This window comes from Neomonachus schauinslandi, chromosome 9 (genome assembly GCF_002201575.2).
Source record: "Neomonachus schauinslandi chromosome 9, ASM220157v2, whole genome shotgun sequence".
NCBI classification, from domain to species: domain Eukaryota; kingdom Metazoa; phylum Chordata; class Mammalia; order Carnivora; family Phocidae; genus Neomonachus; species Neomonachus schauinslandi.
Genome location: NC_058411.1, coordinates 43,898,030 through 43,917,465, shown reverse-complemented (window position 1 = coordinate 43,917,465; position 19,436 = coordinate 43,898,030). Strand labels below are relative to the sequence as shown.

Genomic DNA, 19,436 nt, shown 5'->3' with positions numbered 1-19,436 from the left:
TTCTTGAGCTTTGTTTTGGGATACAGTTAACTTACTTGGAAACAGTTTGATCTATTAGAGGCTTGCTTTTTGGCTTTCTTAAGCAGAACCAGAACAGCCTTATCTAACTGTTCCATAAAATTAAATTCATCTAGAGTGTAACTTTATTCCATGTGTTACTTTTATTGGCCTTCCCTTGGTATTAGATTTATTCATGTGTTTTGAAATTTTGGTTTGCAACCTAAATTTTAGTAGAAGTTTTCTTCCCTACCCTTTGTCATCACCCTTGCTGTTTAGCCATTTTACAATTGTCTCCAACCCAATTCCTAGATGCTCCCCAGTCAAGGACCAGGTCTTACAATGACAGTTCTGTTCCATATTGATATTGGCCTAACCCAGTTCCTGGATTCAAATTATGAAACTCGCTCTGGCTCTTGTTTTGAGTGGACAACCTATAAGGTCCTTTTACTATGGGAAGGCTTACTTGCCACTGCCTGCTGCCAGACTCAGGACCCATCAAACCATGGCATCAGCCTTACTCATTACTTTATATTTCTTTCCCTTTTCAGAACCATAAAGATTTGTCTTTGAACCCACTATGTCTCTTTTTTTTTTTATGTTTTATTATTAAAATTTTCAAAATACAGAAAACTTGAAAAAATTATACAATGAACATATTATGCCCATCACTTAGGTTCTACAATCAGTATTTTGCTATAGAGTCTTTATTACGTATTTGTCCGTCTTATTTCTTGATCACTTCAAAGTAAGTTGTTACTCTTCCCATAGACACTAAAGCATTACATATTATTAACTGGAGCTCAACATTTGGGTTTTTTTGTTTTGTTTTGTTTTTTGGAGGGGAGGGAGAGGAAAAGGGGGGCGGGACAGAGGGAGAGGGAGAGAGAGCCTGATGTGGAGCTCAATCTCACGACCCTGAGATCATAACTTGAGCCGAAACCAAGAGTCGGATGCTTAACCGACTGAGCCACCTAGGTGTCCGTCAACATTTGTTTTTGTTTATAGTTCCTTTTTTTCTTTTGAAGTAATATTTACACACAATGAAATATACAAGTCTTCAGTGTTATCAAACACATCATCTATACTCAAACCTCTTCTCAAGATGTACAATATTACCATCACCAGAGAAAGTTTTCTCATGCTCTTTCCTGGTCAGTCCATACCCCTCCACCCCACAGAAGCAACCATTGCCCTGTTTTTTTATTTCTACTATGGATTAGTTTTGCCTGCTTTCAAATTTTATATTGCAGAATCATATGGCGTTGTACTTCTTTGTGTAAGACTTCTTTTGCTCAGCATGTTGTTTTTGAGATTTATCCATGTGGCTGTAGCAATAATTTATTCCTTTTCATTGCTGAATACTACTAGTCCTTTGTTTCAACACACCACAGTTTGTTTGCTCATTTCAGTGTGGTCTTTTTTGATTTCTCTGTTTATTTTTTATCCATCACTACTAAGTGTCTGGAGAGAAGAGAGTGCATCAGAGTATGAATGCCATCTTAACCTAAAGTCCCCTCATTTAACTAATGTGTATTCATTTTAAGTTACTTTTTTTAATTGAGTGAACTTAGCTGCTTTCTAATTTGATAAGGAATTGAGTTTGGTCCCTTTCATTTTCCTTCTAATCTGTTCAATGTGCATTTTCACAGTTTTACATGAAATTTAAAAGTAGAAAATATGTTATATAAAAGAAGTGCTGTATTTGGTCTTTAAAAGTTATCCTGTTCCAGCACTGGGTGTATCATGGAACACTACATCAAAAACTAATGATGTAGGGCGCCTGGGTGGCTCAGTCGTTAAGTGTCTGCCTTCGGCTCAGGTCATGATCCCAGGGTCCTGGGATCGAGCCCCGCATCGGGCTCCCTGCTCGGCGGGAAGCCTGCTTCTCCCTCTCCCACTCCCCCTGCTTGTGTTCCTGCTCTCGCTATCTCTCTCTCTGTCAAATAAATAAATAAAAATCTTAAAAAAAAAAAAAAAAACTAATGATGTAATGTACGGTGACTAACATAATAAAATAAAATTAATTTAAAAAAAAGTTCTCCTGTTCCATAAATAATATCAAATAGTCTACATATTAAATATGAATTTGTTTTTATATCAATTTAAAAATTGAATAATTCTCATATTTTTGCTGTTATATTAAGTACAATTTCTGTAATGACTGCACTACTTTGTTATCAGCAATAATATTAACAATAGAACTCTTTATTTTCAGGAGTATGTCAATTCAGCCAGCTGAACGATATATTGCAATTGTATAGGGCCTCTAATCTCTCAACTCTAGATTAATTCCGTAATATAATGTAAACTGAATAAATTGATCTCTTGTTGTGGTGCATATGTTAAAAGGAGTAACTAATGAAGCACAACATACTTCACATAAAGTTTCAGTATTTGATAGAATTATGTATTATTTTATTTTTCTTTTTCTTCAGGTTTGGTTGGGATGTTCCAGTAATTTTGAGAAATTCAGAAGAAACCCAGTTCAACACAAGAGTTTTCAAAAAGCAAATGAGACAAGTCAAGAATCCTTTTGGCTTAGAGATCACTAATCCATCTTCAGCTTCAATTACAAGTTGGTGGCTCTTTTCCAAAGATCATTTTCTTTCTGTGCCCCTTTCTTAGCATTTTTCTTTCTATATGCTTTCTCTTCATTAGAATTAACAAGTATTTATTGAGCACCTATTTTATTCTGGGAGCTGTACTATGTAGTACTTTGTACTACAGATATAAAGACTAATAATTCACCAAACTTGCTCCTCAGGAATTTATCAACTAACAAACAGAGGCATTCGTGTGAGAAGAATAAAGTATCTTAACTGTTAATAAGAGAAGTTTGCGGGACGCCTGGGTGGCTCAGTCGGTTAAGCGGCTGCCTTCGGCCCAGGTCATGATCCCAGGGTCCTGGGATTGAGTCCCACATTGGGCTCCTTGCTCAGCAGGGAACCTGCTTCTCCCTCTCTCTCCCTCTGCTTGTGCTCTCTCTGTCAAATAAATAAAAAAATCTTAAAAAAAAAATAAAATAAAAAAATAAGAAGTTTGTTAGGACACTGCCATTTTCATGGGTCTTAAGTGCAGTGAGAAATGTATGGATCGTATAGCATAAACAGTTACTGGAAGGTTGCTAGCCTTCTCAAGAACAAGTGTTTTTAATCTGAAATTATGGTATTTTGGGTATAAGTTATTTTGGTATAAGATGTTATTTTGGCAGATGGTAATAATAGATAATAGTTGTTTGTTTCTGCACTTACTTGGAAAAATAAATTGTCTGCAAGACTATCTAGGAACCACTGGAGTGAAAGAAAGAGAGGGAGGGAGGAAAGAAGGACGGGAAGAAAGAAAGAGAGAAAGAAAGAAATGGTTTAAGTTTGCTGCGGTGGGGAGGCATATTCAGGAAAAGCTTCATTGAAGAATGTGCTGAGTCTATCTTATTTATTTATTTATTTATTTTTGAGTAGAGTCTTGAAAGATAAGTGGGTGTTTATCTCATGGGCTTGGGAGAAATTCTAGGTAGAGGGAGAAGCATGAGCAAAGCACTGATACAGAAACAGAATAATGCAGTAGAGAAACAATAGTGATTTGTTGTGGATAAAACACAGGGTGGGACAGGTAAGAGAGAAGAGTGGGAGAAGGTTCTTTGCAGGGGCTCTCCACAGACAGATCCTCTTACCAGGATGAAGAATACGGGGGAGCAGCAGGTTTGGGAAGAAAGGTAATGACTTCAGTTTTGAACTTCTGGACTTTGGAGGGGGCAGTTCTAGGTACAGCTCCATGGCTTTACAAAGATTTCTGGGCTGAGACCCTATCACCTTTTACATGTGCTCCGATTCCTGGGATCTTAAAAACAATCCCAAACTTTCTCAGCTTTTTATCTTATTGTAACTGCTGCCCTCTTTCTCTTCCCTTCACAGCCATGCTTCTCAAAAGCAGGTTGCATTTGCCTTCTTCCCTTAGCCTGCTCTACTTTCACTCCTCAGATCAGTGCAGTCTGATTTTTGCCTATATCCCTCTACTGAAGTGGTTTCCCCCCAGGTCACTGATCATCACTTCTGCCCCAACCCTGACCCCCAGCAGTCATAAAATCCAGTGCACACTTTGTAGGCCTGAGTTAACATCATCTCTGCAGAGTTTAACAGAGTTGACCAATCCTTCCTTCTTGATACCCTGCTCCCTAGGCTTCTGTGACCCTTCTTGTATAGTCATCTTCCTGTCTCTAACTTCCAGAATCACATGTCAAAAATCAGTGTACCGGGGTACCTGGGTGGCTCAGTTGGTTAAATGTTCGACTCTTGATTTCGGCTCAGGTCATCATCTCAGAGTTGTGATTGAGCCCTTGAGTCGGGTTCTGTGCTCAGCATGGAGTCTGCTAGAGGTTCTTTCTTTCTCTCTTTCCCTCTGCCCCTCCTCCTGCTGACGTGTGCTCTATAAATAAACAAGTAAATAAATAAGTAAATAAATAAATAAAATCTTTTAAAAAAATCAGTGTACTTAGTCAATAGGGATTATCAACCTTAAGTAAATACTAATTCATAATGAAGAAGTACAAAGTTTCTTATTCTTCCTTAGCTGTAAATGCTATACTATCACCCTATGAATTGAAGAGAACTAAGGACCTCTTTTTTCCCCTCTAATGGTAGATAAGGGGTTCATTCTGACATTTTTCACTTGGGAAGACCAAATTTCAAGATATGACAGAGAAAATTAACCTGTTTAGAAAACATGCCTAATTAAAATGTACAGAACAATGGTAGTTTAGTGACCTCTGACCTCTGTGGTCAGGTCTTGGACCTTCTGCCATGTCACATTGGGGTCTTGAGTAGGACTGCCAATACAAAAAGCCGCCAATACAAAAGTGTCCTTCCTGCTACATAGTTCCACAAGCCGGGAAATGCTGAAAAACTGAAAAATTGTGAGCAAACACAGGATACTTGTGAGCTAGAAAGTGTGAGGAAATCCACCAGTCTTCCTTTCAGGCAGAAATAGTATCAAAAATTGCCCCCCTTGCATCCCTGTAAATGTTCTAAGCAAATGAAAATATATCCAGTAACTAGAAGACCTCGCAGCTGCCAAGCAACTTTCATGCAGCATTACCAAAGTACACAAAAAGTTTTTTTAAATGTGTGGATTTATAGCATGCTTATTGAAGTATTTTAATTTTTAAAATACAAGTGCTGGGCGCCTGGGTGGCTCAGTCGGTTAGGCATCTACCTTCGGCTCAGGTCGTGATCTCGGGGTCCTGGAATCAAGCCCCAAGTTGGGCTCCCTGCTCAGTGGGGAGTCTGCTTTTCCCTCTTCCTCTGCCCTCCCCCCCCATACTTTCTCTCTCTCTCTCTCAAATAAATAAAATCTTTAAAAAAATAAAATAAATACCAGTGCCTATCATTCGTTATCTTCTTTGGGTAAATAAGGAGAAGGATTTTGGTGGGAATTATATTTGGCAGAATAAAATTCATTTGTTTAAACTGTTCCACAGTGGATATCATTAAAGATGTCTAACCAGGACATTTAAATAATATTCTAAGCACTAATTGTGACATTTTGAAAGGTTATCTCATTTGATGTGTAGATAGTTTAAAAATCCAGGTCTTTTTTCACCACTGTACCCAAGGTGCCTGGCATGTAGGGAGGGAAGGGAAATATCTAAAGACCTGATTTACTTGAAAATGAGCAAGAGAATCAGTTTTAATCTTAGTCATTTAGTTCTCTTTACTATGGGTGGCTTGTTGGGATTTCTTTTGTTTTTATGTGGTGATACCAGATTTGGATTTATGATGTTTCCATGTCCCCAGTGTAAAAGGCTCTAATGAATTGAAAGGAGGTACTCAGGATGTGCTAGTTGAGTTTAATTCAACTGGTTCAGAAATTCTCCAGTCCCTTTGTAACAGCTTCCTTATATTTTGGCTTATTCACCCTGGTGAGACCTAACAAAGGTAAAAGGGTTAGACAAAATGACACACATAGCATTTTCAGGGGAATTTGTGAACCTCTATTCTCTACAACGTAAAATTTTCATCTCCCAATATTCTAGATTTATTATCCTCATGCATGATCACCTTGTACATTAGTTCTTCTTTCTCAGGAATTCTCCTCAAGAAAGTTTGTGGCTGGGGCGCCTGGGTGGCTCAGTTGGTTAAGCGACTGCCTTCGGCTCAGATCATGATCCTGGAGTCCTGGGATCGAGTCCCACTTCGGGCTCCCTGCTCAGCAGGGAGTCTGCTTCTCCCTCTGACCCTCCCCCCCTCTCATGCTCTCTCTCTCTATCTCATTCTCTCTCTCAAATAAATAAATAAAATCTTAAAAAAAAAAAAAAGTTTGTGGCTTGTCAGCCCCATTGTGTCTCCTTCTTTTAATGGCTCAACTCATTGACTGTAATCCTTATTTTTTGCAATTTTTTGCAAGGCTGTCTCTTATGGGGGGCTTCATTTGGCTGTTACAGCAAAGCACGTAAGGGCAGGTTGAGGGAAATCACCCCCATGCTGCTTCAGTTAGCTTCTATTCTGACTTTTCTGGTTTAAGGCTGTGTTCCAAGTCTGCTATTGCTCTCAATCTGAGATGGCATTGTGTTTGCACTGAATTTTAGAAGACTGAGAAAATGTAAGAATGAGAACTGTCTGCAGAAGAAGTAGGAAGATCCAAAGGGAGAACAGTTTTGCCTGGGGGATTTGTACAGTCATCAGTGTAAATCAACACATTCTCTTCTCAGTCTGTGGCATGGACAAGTGTAGGAGAGATTGTGGAGAGTAGAATTTATTGATTGTATTCTCCCTTCTCATTAACTTATAATATTAATTTCAGAGACATACTCTGTTGAAGTCTGATTAGTATCCAGTTGTCAGTAGTCTTTGACACGCTCCCCACTTCAGTCACGTATATGCAGTCTGTAAACAAACCTTTCATGCAGCTCTGAATCTCTGGAACTCTGATGTGTTTTACAAAGCAAATAAACTGGGTAGTTTTACATGTTTTAGGGCTTATTCTTCCATGGTTCTTTTTTAGTGTAAACAAACACGTAGATATGGATATCCTCTCCTGTGAGATAAACAGGAGTCTGCTGTATACTTGCCTCCATCTTGCGTTTTTCATTTGTATATATTCTGAAGATCATTTCAAAGTAGTATGTGCAGGTATTTTGCCATGCCTCAGTTCTTTTTTAAGAGCTCCATAATACTTCATTATGGAATATTCCATATTTTATTATTTAATCCCCTATTGTTGGACATTTGGATGGATTCCAGCATTTTGATATAACTAGAGCTCCATACATAACATCTTTTCACATTTACGCATTTCTGCCAAGAATATTAAGAAATCGTTTTCTGGGTTCCTTTTTTTCTTTTTCCACTTTCTTTTATATGCCTTTTCTATTTCTCCCTTTCGTATCTACGTCAGCTTTTTTCCTTACCTCATGTTGTATGGTTCATAGAGAAAAGGATGTATGATTTTTAATACAGATATTAACTTTAAATATATAAACATTGTTATGTAACATAATATAAATAGTATATATGAACATGACATTGATACATGTTTTAATATATAATGTATAAATTAATATAACAATTGTATATTAAATGTATATAAATATATAAATTTGTATTGACGGAGTGGTTTTCTTTGGCTATTTAATAGCTAACTGAAAAATAATAGCTTATTAAATTTCCCATTCTTGAATAATACCTGATGATTGGAATCATATAAAACTTTGAAATCAAATTCTGTTCCAATTACCTATGCAATGTTCCTGCCGATTAAAAGTTTTGCTTAACTATCATTGGAAATTATCCTATGTCGCTGCTATTACGCAGACTCCAAATCTGAAACTCTATGCACATACTACTAATTACGGGGAAGAAAAGTAAGAAACTGAATTTTTGGTATCCTGTAGAGCATCTGCTTGTGTTTGTGTATATCCTTCCAACACATACTCTTGATCACCTTTTTATTTTATTTTTGTAAAGGGATGATTTATATATTTTTTAAAAGATTTATTTATTTATTTTACAGAGAGAGTGAGTGCGGTGGGCAGTGGCAGAGGGAGAGGGAGAGAATCTCAAGCAGACTGCCCACTGAGTGCAGAGCCCGATTCACGGCTCCATCCCACAACCCTGAGAGCATGACCTGAGCTGAAATCAAGAGTCAGACACCCAACTGATTGAGCCACCCAGCCACCCCATTGATCACCTTTTTAAAACTACATAATGTATCCATCAGAATTCCTATTAGCAAGTTAACAGAAATGACTCCAGTCAAAGGATACTGGGTAACTTACAGAATTGCCAGTAAAGGTTTGGAGACCCAGAATCAGAGACCAAGGCTGTTCCCCAGGAACAATGACCCAGACCATGTACTTTTGGTCTTGCAAGTCCACCACTGCCACTGAGCACCAGAGGCTACAGTTTCCACTGCCAACAGTATAAGACCCTAGATATTGCTGCCCTTGAACTTAATATTGCTACCACTGCTATGAGCAAGGGGAAAAATCGTATGGATGCTAGTAGTATGTCCAAAGTGAGTGTTTAATAAATAGGTAAAACAATATAATTTGTATGTCCACTTACAATTTATTTTTCCACTTAATCAGGTTTACTCAAATTATAATATGTTTTATTATGCTGAAAGCAAATAAATGAATGAGGGCATTGCTAGTAAGCCCTTCATGTTTTGGAATCCCTGCTCTTTTTAGGATGTTTTGCACATTATGTGGGACATTAACTGTGTGACAGGAGTATATATTAATGCTGTCAATGTGTATATTAATATTAGTAAGGCTTGATTTCTTTTTCATATTTTTTCTACCCCAGTGATCATCTTGTGGACCCCATTAGTTACGTGTATCCACTTTCAGAGACAGTCCTGCTCTGTTTCTTACAGTTACAAGGTTGTGTATATCCACTTTTGGAGACAGCTGTACTATTTCTTGTAGTTAGGATTATATATGCTATTAGAGCAGTAGGTTATCAATAGTGAACTATATTTCAGTTTTTAAACTCTATGTGGGAGAAGTCTCGAAATCACACACAAAAAACTAACTTGATAATTTCCAAGTGTAAATGTATAAATAATAAGAGTTTACTGATAGTGCTTCAAAATTGTGTAGATGTTGAGGGTTTTCTATCACTTGTTTAGGGACCAGTTCCTTCATTTACAGGCACGTGCCCTTTAATGAGTTCCTTTAACTGGCATCAGCCGGGCCAGCCTCCAAAAGGAAGCTTTTGTTATTCACTGTGTATAATTGTATGAGAAATTACATTAGGTAATTTTCTTCTCTTTGTCTTCTTTTCTTCTTTGTTTTCTACAGCTGGCATAACTTTGACAACAGATTGCCTTGAAGATAGCCTCCTGACATGCTACTGGGGGTGCAGTGTTCAAAAATTATATGAAGCTCTGCAGAAGCACTTTTATTGCTTCCGAATAAGCACTCCCCAAGCCCTGGAAGATGCTCTGTACAGTGAATACCTCTATCAAGAACAGTATTTGTATCCTTTTATCTGATATATCCATTAACCAATGAAAATTTTAGACTTTAGACTTTTTTATGGATAAAATAAAGTATTTGCTCCATTATTATTGATCACCTTTGGTATTACTGTATTTTGGGTTATAGTGGCAATTTACCTTTACATTTTCAAAAAGTATTAAAAAGGACAGCAAAGAAGAAATATATTGCCAGTTACCAAGAGATACTAAAATTGAAGACTTTGGTACAGTGCCCAGATCTCGCTATCCATTGGTAGCACTGTTGACCCTAGCTGATGAGGATGACCGAGACATTTATGATATTGTAAGTAACTTTAAAATTCTGGAAGCATTCCTTTAAGTGATTTGGATGATGGGTCATAATTATTTGGTGAATAGGAAAAGTTTTATTTTAATTTCTGAGGATCTACATCTGGCCCAGACACATTTTTCTTGGAGAAGGAATACCTGGGAAGTACACCTGTATGATGATCATACATGTAACAGCTCCTTCAGAGGATGACTTTTTTTCCATATGAGTTACAAGAATATGATATTATTTAGAAAACAGAAGGTATATTATAGTTGAATTAAGTTAATTTTATCATTCTATATTCTGTCATATTTGCTAGATAGAAAGAGTCTTGGGAAGCTTGTTTATTCTTAGCATTTTTAACACTGAATGAATAAGCATTGTAATCATCTGAAGTGCTCCATTTTAGGACCATATTCCCTCTTTTCTTTACATGCTTGCAAGTCACCTTGTTTCCATCATAGCCCCTGCCGCACCTACATCTTCTATGTATTTGATCCCTGTATTTTCAGTAATTGTAGTGGTCTCTTTTTCTCATTATGTGCTCATTATTTCTTTAGTCTGGTAGTTTGTCCCTATTAGTAAGATAAAAGCATCTTAGGGATCTAAGAGGACCTGAGCCCTGACAAAGCTCTGAGTATGGTAGAAGCATATACATGAAATAAACTTTTGGTGAAACTGTTTCATGGTAAGAATGCCCTTATGCCCAATTTACTGCTTTTCTGAAGTGCATGATATCGATATGTTTATTATTAATGATATGGTAACATTTTTATGATACTTTGTAATATATACAGTACATTGGCTAACATTAACTTGTTTATTCCTTCCAACAACCTTGTGTGTTAGGGCAAATACTCTTCTTATAAAGCCTGAAATGGGAGTCTAAAGAAAACTCCCAGTCATTCAGGAAGAGATGGAACCAGTAAGCCTCTGTAGTCTGTGCCAGTACCTTAAAAAAAATTTTTTTAAAGGAATATCTCCTCGAAACAAGTGTACATTTTCATGCATTTGGAAAGTTCAGACCCTTATTGAGAAATCTAGACCCTGCTCATACACAGTTTGAGGTTTTAATCTTACCAAATTGAAGTTCCATTGAACTGAAGTCAATTTGTTCTTTCCAAATAAGTCATACTAAAAACAGTATGCTTCCAGCACCTAACACAGTGCTTAGAACACTATAGGTGCTCAATAAACATGATAAGTGAAAAACAAAACGAAACAAAAAAACAACAACCCAGTCATACCAAGCAATGTTCCTGAGCCTCATAGAGCTTGACAGCAAGTCAGTTACTTGTGCATGAGAAGCGCATATGAGAGATCTTCTGGTTTCCTCCCCCTCCTCCCCTCTTCCCCCTCACCCTGTTCAGTTGAAGATAAATAAGAACTGTTAGGTTGGTGTTTCATATTTCCAGCCTCCGTTCTTTACCCCGCCTACCCCAGCAAGGTAACCCTTCTGTCACCACCGTGTCACCCGTGTCTTCCAAGCTCCCTTCCTTCCTTCCTCTCATTCAAAACAGAAAGGCTCAGATCTGTCACCTTCCTCCCAGCCTCCCCTCTTGGCTTCTTTCCCCCTCACTGATGGTGATCTCTATCTATTTAAGGAACTCAGAGTCTTCTTTGTTTTCTAACTTTCTTCCTCAGTCTGAACAGAGGTGTGTGTGTGTGTGTGTGTGTGTGTGTTAAAATATATATAACATAAAATTTACCATTTTAACCACTTTCTAGTGTATAAGTCAATGGCATTATAAACAGGGAAAGATTTGCTCTCAGCTCCCAGATCCAACTGGAACAAAGATGATATGGCCCAGCTGTACTTGTGGGAGATGCATTCCCACAGGGGACCTGGGATGGCCAGCCCTCAGGGGTTTAATAGGCATTTTCTCTTTTCCTTTTAACGTCTCCTGCTCTGGGTCTTTTCTTCTCATCAGCAGGCTCCCTCTCTTTTTTCCTGTTAATCTTGCTTCTCCATCTCTTATCACTCAGATTGGGGCTAATATTGGAACTAAAGCATACTTGTTAGCATAGTTTGTATTAATGTTCCCTGTTCTTAATTTTAAAAGCAAACCAAGCATTTAGTTTTTCAATATTTTATCTGGGGGTCAGAGTCTAAATCTAAAGAAAAAAAAATTAAACGCTACCATTCCTGTTGTAACAGTAAAAATTACACTTTGATAGTGTAGTCAGTTTGTCATTTTAGGTAGAAGCAGGGATTGTTAATTGCAGTATTTTGACTTCGACGTTTGTTTTCATTTTTACTCAATTATATTTTCTCTGTTACTCAAATAATACATGTTTGTGGCAGGAAATGGAATTAGAAAATCTAGATAAGCCAAAAGGAAAAAAAGCATAATCATCTATATTCTATCTTCCAAAGTTAACCACTGTGAATATTTGTATCTTTGCAGACCTATTTATATATGTAATTTTTAAACAAAAACAGGATTAAATTATATGTACTATTTTGTGACCTGTTTTCATTTAGTATATTTTGAGGATCTTTTCCATATCAAATATATATGTACAGCTACATGTATATTTAAAACTAGCATGATAGTAGCTTCCAAAGCTTTTAATATTAAATCGAATGGCAGGATTTTCATGTGAGGTGATAATATTACTGTCTTATACCAGTCCTGTCATTTTGGTTCAGTATTACAAGTTCTGAAGCCATTGCTAAATTATTAAATCTTTATAAAGCTGTAAAAAATATTATATGTTTACAACCATAGTAGGATTCTTTCTTTAAACTTTTCATTTGGACATAATTTTAGAAACTTGCAAAAATAGAAAACCAAAAGAACACCCCTCTACCTTTTCCTCAGATCTCCTATTGTTATTTGCTGACATTTGCACCATTGGCACTATTTTATGCCCATATATGTTTGCGTATGTATTTTTTTTAATGAATCAAGAATAAGTTGTATGCATGATTCTTTACCCCTAAATACCATAGTGTGTATTTCTTTTTTATTATATTTTTAAAATATTTTATATATATATAAATATAGTTTTATATTAAAAATATATTTTTATAGTATTTCTAATAATAGGAATGTTCTCTGATATAAACACAATATAGTCATCAACTTTATAAATCTAACATTGATAAAATATTTTATCCAATCTATGACCTATATTCCAATATGTCAGTGGATTTAGCAGCCTTCTTTACAGCGTGTTTCCCCCTCCAGTACAGGTTCTAGTCTAGAGTCAGATAGTCTCTTTGTCATGTATCTTTAGCATCCTTTAATCTAGAACATTTTCACAGCCTGTGTTTGTCTTTTACGATATTAGCATTTTTTAAGAATACAGTCACATACACCCTTTTCGTAAAATAGGACCCTTCCCATTTTGTTTGCCTGATGTTTCTTCATGATCAGGTTGGACTTGTGCATTTTCAGCCAGTCTACCGCACAGGTGATGACACGTGCTTTTCAGGGCTTTTCACCTTTGGAGGCACATGGGGTTCTTTCCCCTTAGTGGTGACGTTAAGTTTGATCTCTCAGCAAGGTGGTATCTCATTTTCCTCTGTTCTGTTTTTCCCCCTACCTTGCAAATAATAAGCAGTTGGGGGGGGGGGGATACTTTTTTTTTTTTAATGTTTTTTTATTTATTTACTTGAGAGAGAGAGAGACAGAGATAGCTAGAGAGAGAAACGAGCTGGGAGGAGAGGGAGAAGCAGGCTCCCCGCTGAGCAGGGAGCCCAATGTGGGGCTCGATCCCAGGACCCGGGGATCATGACTTGAGCCGAAGGCAGACGCTTAACCGACTGAGCCACCCAGGCGCCCCGTGGGGGGGACACTTTTAAGACCACGCAAAATCCCAGTCTTTATGAAAATTTGCCCCCCTGGATTTAATATCCATTGATAATTCTTAACAGATTTTATCTTTACCATGATGGTTGCAAAATGATTATTTTCCAGTTCCAGCCCTTCAGCCAGTCTTCAGTATGCTACTATAAGCAATAGACCTCCCATTTATTTCTTTGTTTATTATCCATATGGCCTCACGAATTCCATTTTCCCCCCAGTGATTTATAATTCATTACTGAATTTGATTATTTTGGTGCCCAACTGCCCTCTCCTTATTTTCTGCCCCAGAGTTTATAGTCAAATTCTGTGTTCATAAATTACTTGGATTAGTTCTCCTAAAAGTCAGAAAAACGCATAAAGAGGAAGTATATTCAGATGTTGCTCTCATCTCCTCTCACAACGCCTTTTTTTTTTTCTTTTAACAGTTTTAAGTAATCTCCACACCCAACATGAGGGTCAGACTCACAACCCTGAGATCAAGAGTTGCATGCTCCACCCTGGCCAGGTGCCCCCCATTCTTATACACCCCAATTCTTGTAGATAACCAAGTTTATTGTTTTCTGGTTTATCCTTCCAACATCTTATTGTAATGATGAGAAGATAGAGATGTATATATTTCTTATTTTCTCTTCTTTCTTACTCAAAAGGTATCACACTTTATATACTATACATGTTCCTGTTTTTTTCACTTCATAATATCTCTGGAAATCACTCCAGATCAGTTCATAGAGCTCTTCCTCACATTGTTTTTCAATGACTGTGTAGCATTCGATGGTATGTAGGATGTATAGGTACCATAGTTATTTAGTCAGTCTCCTGTGGCTGGACATTCAGGTAATTTCCAGTATTCTGCAGTAACAAATAATTTTGCACTGAATAACCTATGCATATGTATTTTCATATTGGTGAGGTTGTATGGTTGCAGGGTAAAGGTATGTCATTTTGATACCTATTATCAAATTCCCCTCCATTGGGTTATATCCTTGGAGTTGTACCCTTTTTTCTTTTTTATACATTTCCACCAGCAATATATGAAAGTGACCATTTCTCCATAGACTATACTGATAAACGTTTGGAAGCTATTAGTCCAATAGTGCGAAGTGATATCTCAATGAAGTTTTAATTTGTATTTATTATCTTGTGAGTGAAATTGAACATCTATTAATATGGCTAAGGACCATGTTTATAATTTTGTGTGAATTGTCTGTTCATATCTTTTGCCCATTTTTTAATAGGATTTTTGGTTACTTTTTTTCAATATTGAAAAGTTTTTCATAAATTAGGGATATTGTGAATATTTTATTCCAGTTCATCACATGTCTTTTGACTTTGCCAGTGGGGCTTTTTGTCATACAAGCTTTAAATTTTTATACAGTCAAATGCATCTGCCTCTGGGTTTGAGTCATAGTTAGAAAGTCTTTCCCGGGGCGCCTGGGTGGCTCAGTTGGTTAAGCGACTGCCTTCAGCTCAGGTCATGATCCTGGAGCCCCAGGATCGAGTCCCGCATCGGGCTCCCTGCTCAGCAGGGAGTCTGCTTCTCCCTCTGACCCTCCCCCTCTCATGCTCTCTCTCTATCTCATTCTCTCTCTCAAATAAATAAAATCTTTAAAAAAAAAAAGAAAATCTTTCCCTATGCTGAGAGTAAAAAGGAATTCACATGTTTTCTTCTAGTGCTTGCATGGTTTTATTTTTTATAATTAAGTTTCTTATGCTTTTGGAGTTTATTCTTACGTATGGTTTGAGGAAGGCATCTAATTTTATATTTTTCCAAATAGCTATCCAGTTGTCCCAATACTTTTTATTAAAAAGTCTGCCCAGTGATTTCAGATGGCACCTTTGTCATACTTGTATAGATAGTTGGGTCTGTTTCTGGACTGTTTGTTCTGTTCTAGCCACCTGTCTGTTCATGTGCCTGTACTACTTTAATTTTAGAGACTTTGTACTATGTCTGAATATCTGACTGGGCTTGATCCTCCCCACAGCTTTTTTCCAGTATTTTCCTAGCTATTCTTATGTGTTATTTTTCCACATGAGAATTTTAGAGTCAACTCATATAACTCTGAAAAAACTCATTGGTATTTTTGTTGTGATCGCATTAAATTTGTAACTTTGCATATAATTAAAAGTAACTCTGGCAAAAATATGTTCCGTAACTGGTTCCTCTTTAGTGACGATGATTTAAATCAATTATTGTAAGTTTTCTGATTTATCAACCTTTTATTTTCTTTTATTTCACATACCTGTGAAATAATGTAAGGAGGTTAATTACTGACTGGTATTCAATTTTTATTTTAGATTTCCATGATGTCAGTAATTCATATTCCTGATAAGACTTATAAACTTTCCTGTAGAATATTGTATCAATATTTACTCCTGGCTCAAGGTCAATTTCATGATCTTAAGGTAAGTACCCTGTTGTCTTATTTCTGATCCTTTTATTTGCAGAGTTTCAAAGAATGACCATCTATAAAGAGATAATATTTTTCAGTTAGTTATCACAGAAGGTAGCTATTATTTGCTATTGGGTTTGTTCGCTCACAAATTTTTAGCATCTTTTATGACTCCCAGATTTAAAGAGTAATTGTCGGGGCGCCTGGGTGGCTTAGTCGGTTGGGCGTTTGACTCTTGATTTCGGCTCAGGTCATGATCTTGGGTCGTGGGCTCGGGCCTGAATCAGTCTCCACACTCAGCACAGAGTCTGCTTCCCTCCCCCCCTCTCTCCCTCTCCCTCTCTCTCAAATAAATAAATAAAATCTTTAAAAAAAAAAAGAGTAATTGTCATTTTTGATTATCCTTAACCTTTTCTTTTTGATTTTCAGCAACTTTTCATGTCTGCAAATAATAATTCCACTCCCTCCAACAATTCCTCTCCAGAAGAACAAAGCAGAGAGCGCAGTCTGCTGGAAAAGGCCGGGCTGTCCGAGAGTGAAGCGGAGCCTCCGGAGGAGAACAGCAAGGACTGTGTGGTTTGCCAGAACGGAACTGTGAACTGGGTGCTCCTGCCCTGTCGACACGCATGCTTGTGTGACGGCTGTGTTCGATATTTCCAGCAGTGCCCCATGTGCAGGCAGTTTGTTCAGGAATCCTTTACCCTTTGCAGTCAAAAGGAGCAAGAGAAAGACAAACTGAGAGCTCTTTGAGAGTGTTGTTATGACTGAAGAGTATGCTTTCCACTGAAGATGTAGAAATTTGTATCCTTGGAATTAATCATAACATGGAATCTACTGTGTTGACCATCGATGAAAATTCTATTTTAACTTCACGTTTGTATGGTACATGGATGATGAAAATGAATTCCTTCCTGTTCGGTATGATAAATACTGGAATACCATCTGTGTTAATACATAAAAATTCATTCAACTCTTGAGAAGAATGTAAATGTTTGGCCTTTTATCAGCTAGAGGATTTCATATGATGTTGATTAGGAAAATTCTGAAAAGCAACCCATCTAAAATCTGAGGTGGTAAAAGTCAAGATCTCTGGATGTTTTGCCTTTGACATCATCTGGAGAGCAATTGGGAAAAAACTGAATTCTTCCTAAAGTAATTATATGTTCCCCAGTTTACAAAGGAGTTGGAAAGGGCTTCTAACTCTAAATCTTTTCCTAAAATAACAGTTTTTATAAATATCCATCTAATTTTCCTTATAGTCACATAAACACAAGTCTTAATTTTAATATAGTGTCTTAAATCATAAATGCAAGATACAATTCTTATCTGTTCTCAGTGTATCATAGGTTAAAATGATACTCATCTATAGGAAGCAGATATATAAAACTTGGATAATAAAATTTCTTGGATAATTAAAATTATTGTCAAATATGACTAGGTTAGCAGGATGTGACCTATCAGGGAAGAACTGTGAGACTCGTAATGCCTTACCTTAGATTTCCTCCTGCATAGCAGATCCATCTAAAACCGGAGAGGTTTTGGAGCCAGAAAAGCTGTTAAGAGAAGCAAATAACTATTTTTTTTCTACTGTATTTTTATTCCAAATAAACCCATATCCTCCAGAATAGTATCCTGATAGGCAAAAAGCCCCATCCCCCATGCTTTCCAAGATGACAAAGAAGAAAAAGGTAAATCAGAGCTTTCTGTGTCTTCAAGGGAAATTACCTCCCACTCACCAAGAAATTAGATCATGGCAAATAAACTGAACTTCAGGGAAATTTTCAAGACTTCTTTGTCCTGTTTGTATTAAGAATATTGCCTTATCTTTCTATCAGTGTTTTTACATAGTATCATTTCATTCTAATCAAATATAATGCTCTGAAAAAGCCATTACCTATTCTCCATTTTATAAACCAAATCAAACTTTCATCTCTGCTCTGTAGCTGTGTATTAAATACCTTCTAGGGGCCAGATACCTTTTGGCAGTCTGGGCTACAAAGAATGAGGCAAGGCTTCTGACGGTCGAAGTATCTGTGCCTCAAAGGAGCACTGACTGTGCTCCTATTTATTTATTTATTTTTTTAAAGATTTTATTTATTTATTTATTTGAGAGAGAGAGAGAGAAACAGCATGAGAGGAGAGAGGGTCAGAGGGAGAAGCAGGCTCCCTGCTGAGCCTGGAGCCCGATGTGGGACTCGATCCCAGGACTCCGGGACCATGACCTGAGCTGAAGGCAGTTGCTTAACCAACTGAGCCACCCAGGCGCCCTCACTGACAGCATTTTAGAAACACGTCCCCCACTGGAAGCAGGGGCAGGCGAAAGCTACAGCCTCTGCAGCAGCTAGCTAGCAACAGCTCATCTGGGAAACTCACCCTGTGGTGTCAACTGGGGGACCCTTAAAGATCACTTTGTCCATCTCAGCCACCCTGCTTCTCTTTACAGATCTGTTTGTACTGAAACTGTCAGAGACATATGCTTTCTCCTTGGTGATAGATTTCCACCTGCCATCTTCCTCCATTCTTCATAACTGTTTTATCGTCGTAAAAGATACATAACAGAAAATTTACCATTTAACTATTTTTTTTTAAAGATTTATTTATTTATTTGAGAGAGTGAGAATGAGAGAGAGTACATGAGAGGGGGGGAGGGTCAGAGGGAGAAGCAGGCTCCTCGTTGAGCAGGGAGCCTGATGCGGGACTCGATCCCAGGACTCCAGGATCATGACCTGAGCCGAAGGCAGTTGCTTAACCAACTGAGCCACCCAGGCGCCCCTACCATTTAACTATTTTTTTAAGTGTACAGTTCAGTGACATCAAGTACGTTCACACTGTTGTGTGACCATCATCAGTAACCATCTTCAGAATGTTTTTATCACTCTAAACTGAAACTCTACACCCATTAAACACTGACTCCCCATTCTCCCTCTTTTTGGCCCCTAGTAACCACCATTTTACTTTCTGTCTCTATGAATTTGACTATTCTAGATATTTCACATACCTGGAATCACACAATATTAGTCCTTTTGGGTCTGACTTATCTCACTGGGTATAATATCTTCAAGGTTCATCTGTGCTATGGCAGGAGTCAGAATTTCCTTCATTTTTAAGGCTAATATTCCATGGTATGTATAGACCACATTGTGTTTATCTATTGGCCCATCATTTTTTGTAACTTTTAAAGATGACTTGCCCTTAGCTTCTCTTGCTGTGACTAAAGTAATTGATCTTCCTGCCCTTGGCGGTAATAAATATGAGGAATTTGGTAGGTAATCAAGTAAAAACAAGCACACTGACTCCTACAGGCTTATGTCAGAATTTTCCAGTAGCAGTGAACAAGTAACATGTTGTGAGAACATCTACAAAAGCATTTTATTTGAATGGGTTATTAGAGAAAATATTTGGTTGATATAGATTAGTTGCTACTTTCCAAAAATCCCACCCAGGGCTACAATAAGCAGACCT

At 37.4% G+C, this 19,436-nt stretch overlaps 1 protein-coding gene across 1 annotated transcript in view; it reads left to right on the top strand.

Moving 5' to 3' along the window:
* Window positions 1-17,759, top strand: part of CGRRF1 (cell growth regulator with ring finger domain 1) — a 28,177-nt gene extending 10,418 nt beyond the window's left edge. The window contains exons 2-6 of the mRNA XM_021701473.1: window positions 2,436-2,575; window positions 9,299-9,476; window positions 9,634-9,781; window positions 15,880-15,987; window positions 16,404-17,759. Of these exons, the coding sequence (XP_021557148.1) occupies window positions 2,436-2,575; window positions 9,299-9,476; window positions 9,634-9,781; window positions 15,880-15,987; window positions 16,404-16,724 (895 nt within the window). The 3' untranslated portion in view covers window positions 16,725-17,759. The remainder of the gene's footprint in view (window positions 1-2,435; window positions 2,576-9,298; window positions 9,477-9,633; window positions 9,782-15,879; window positions 15,988-16,403) is intronic.
* Window positions 17,760-19,436: the final 1,677 nt, after the last annotated feature.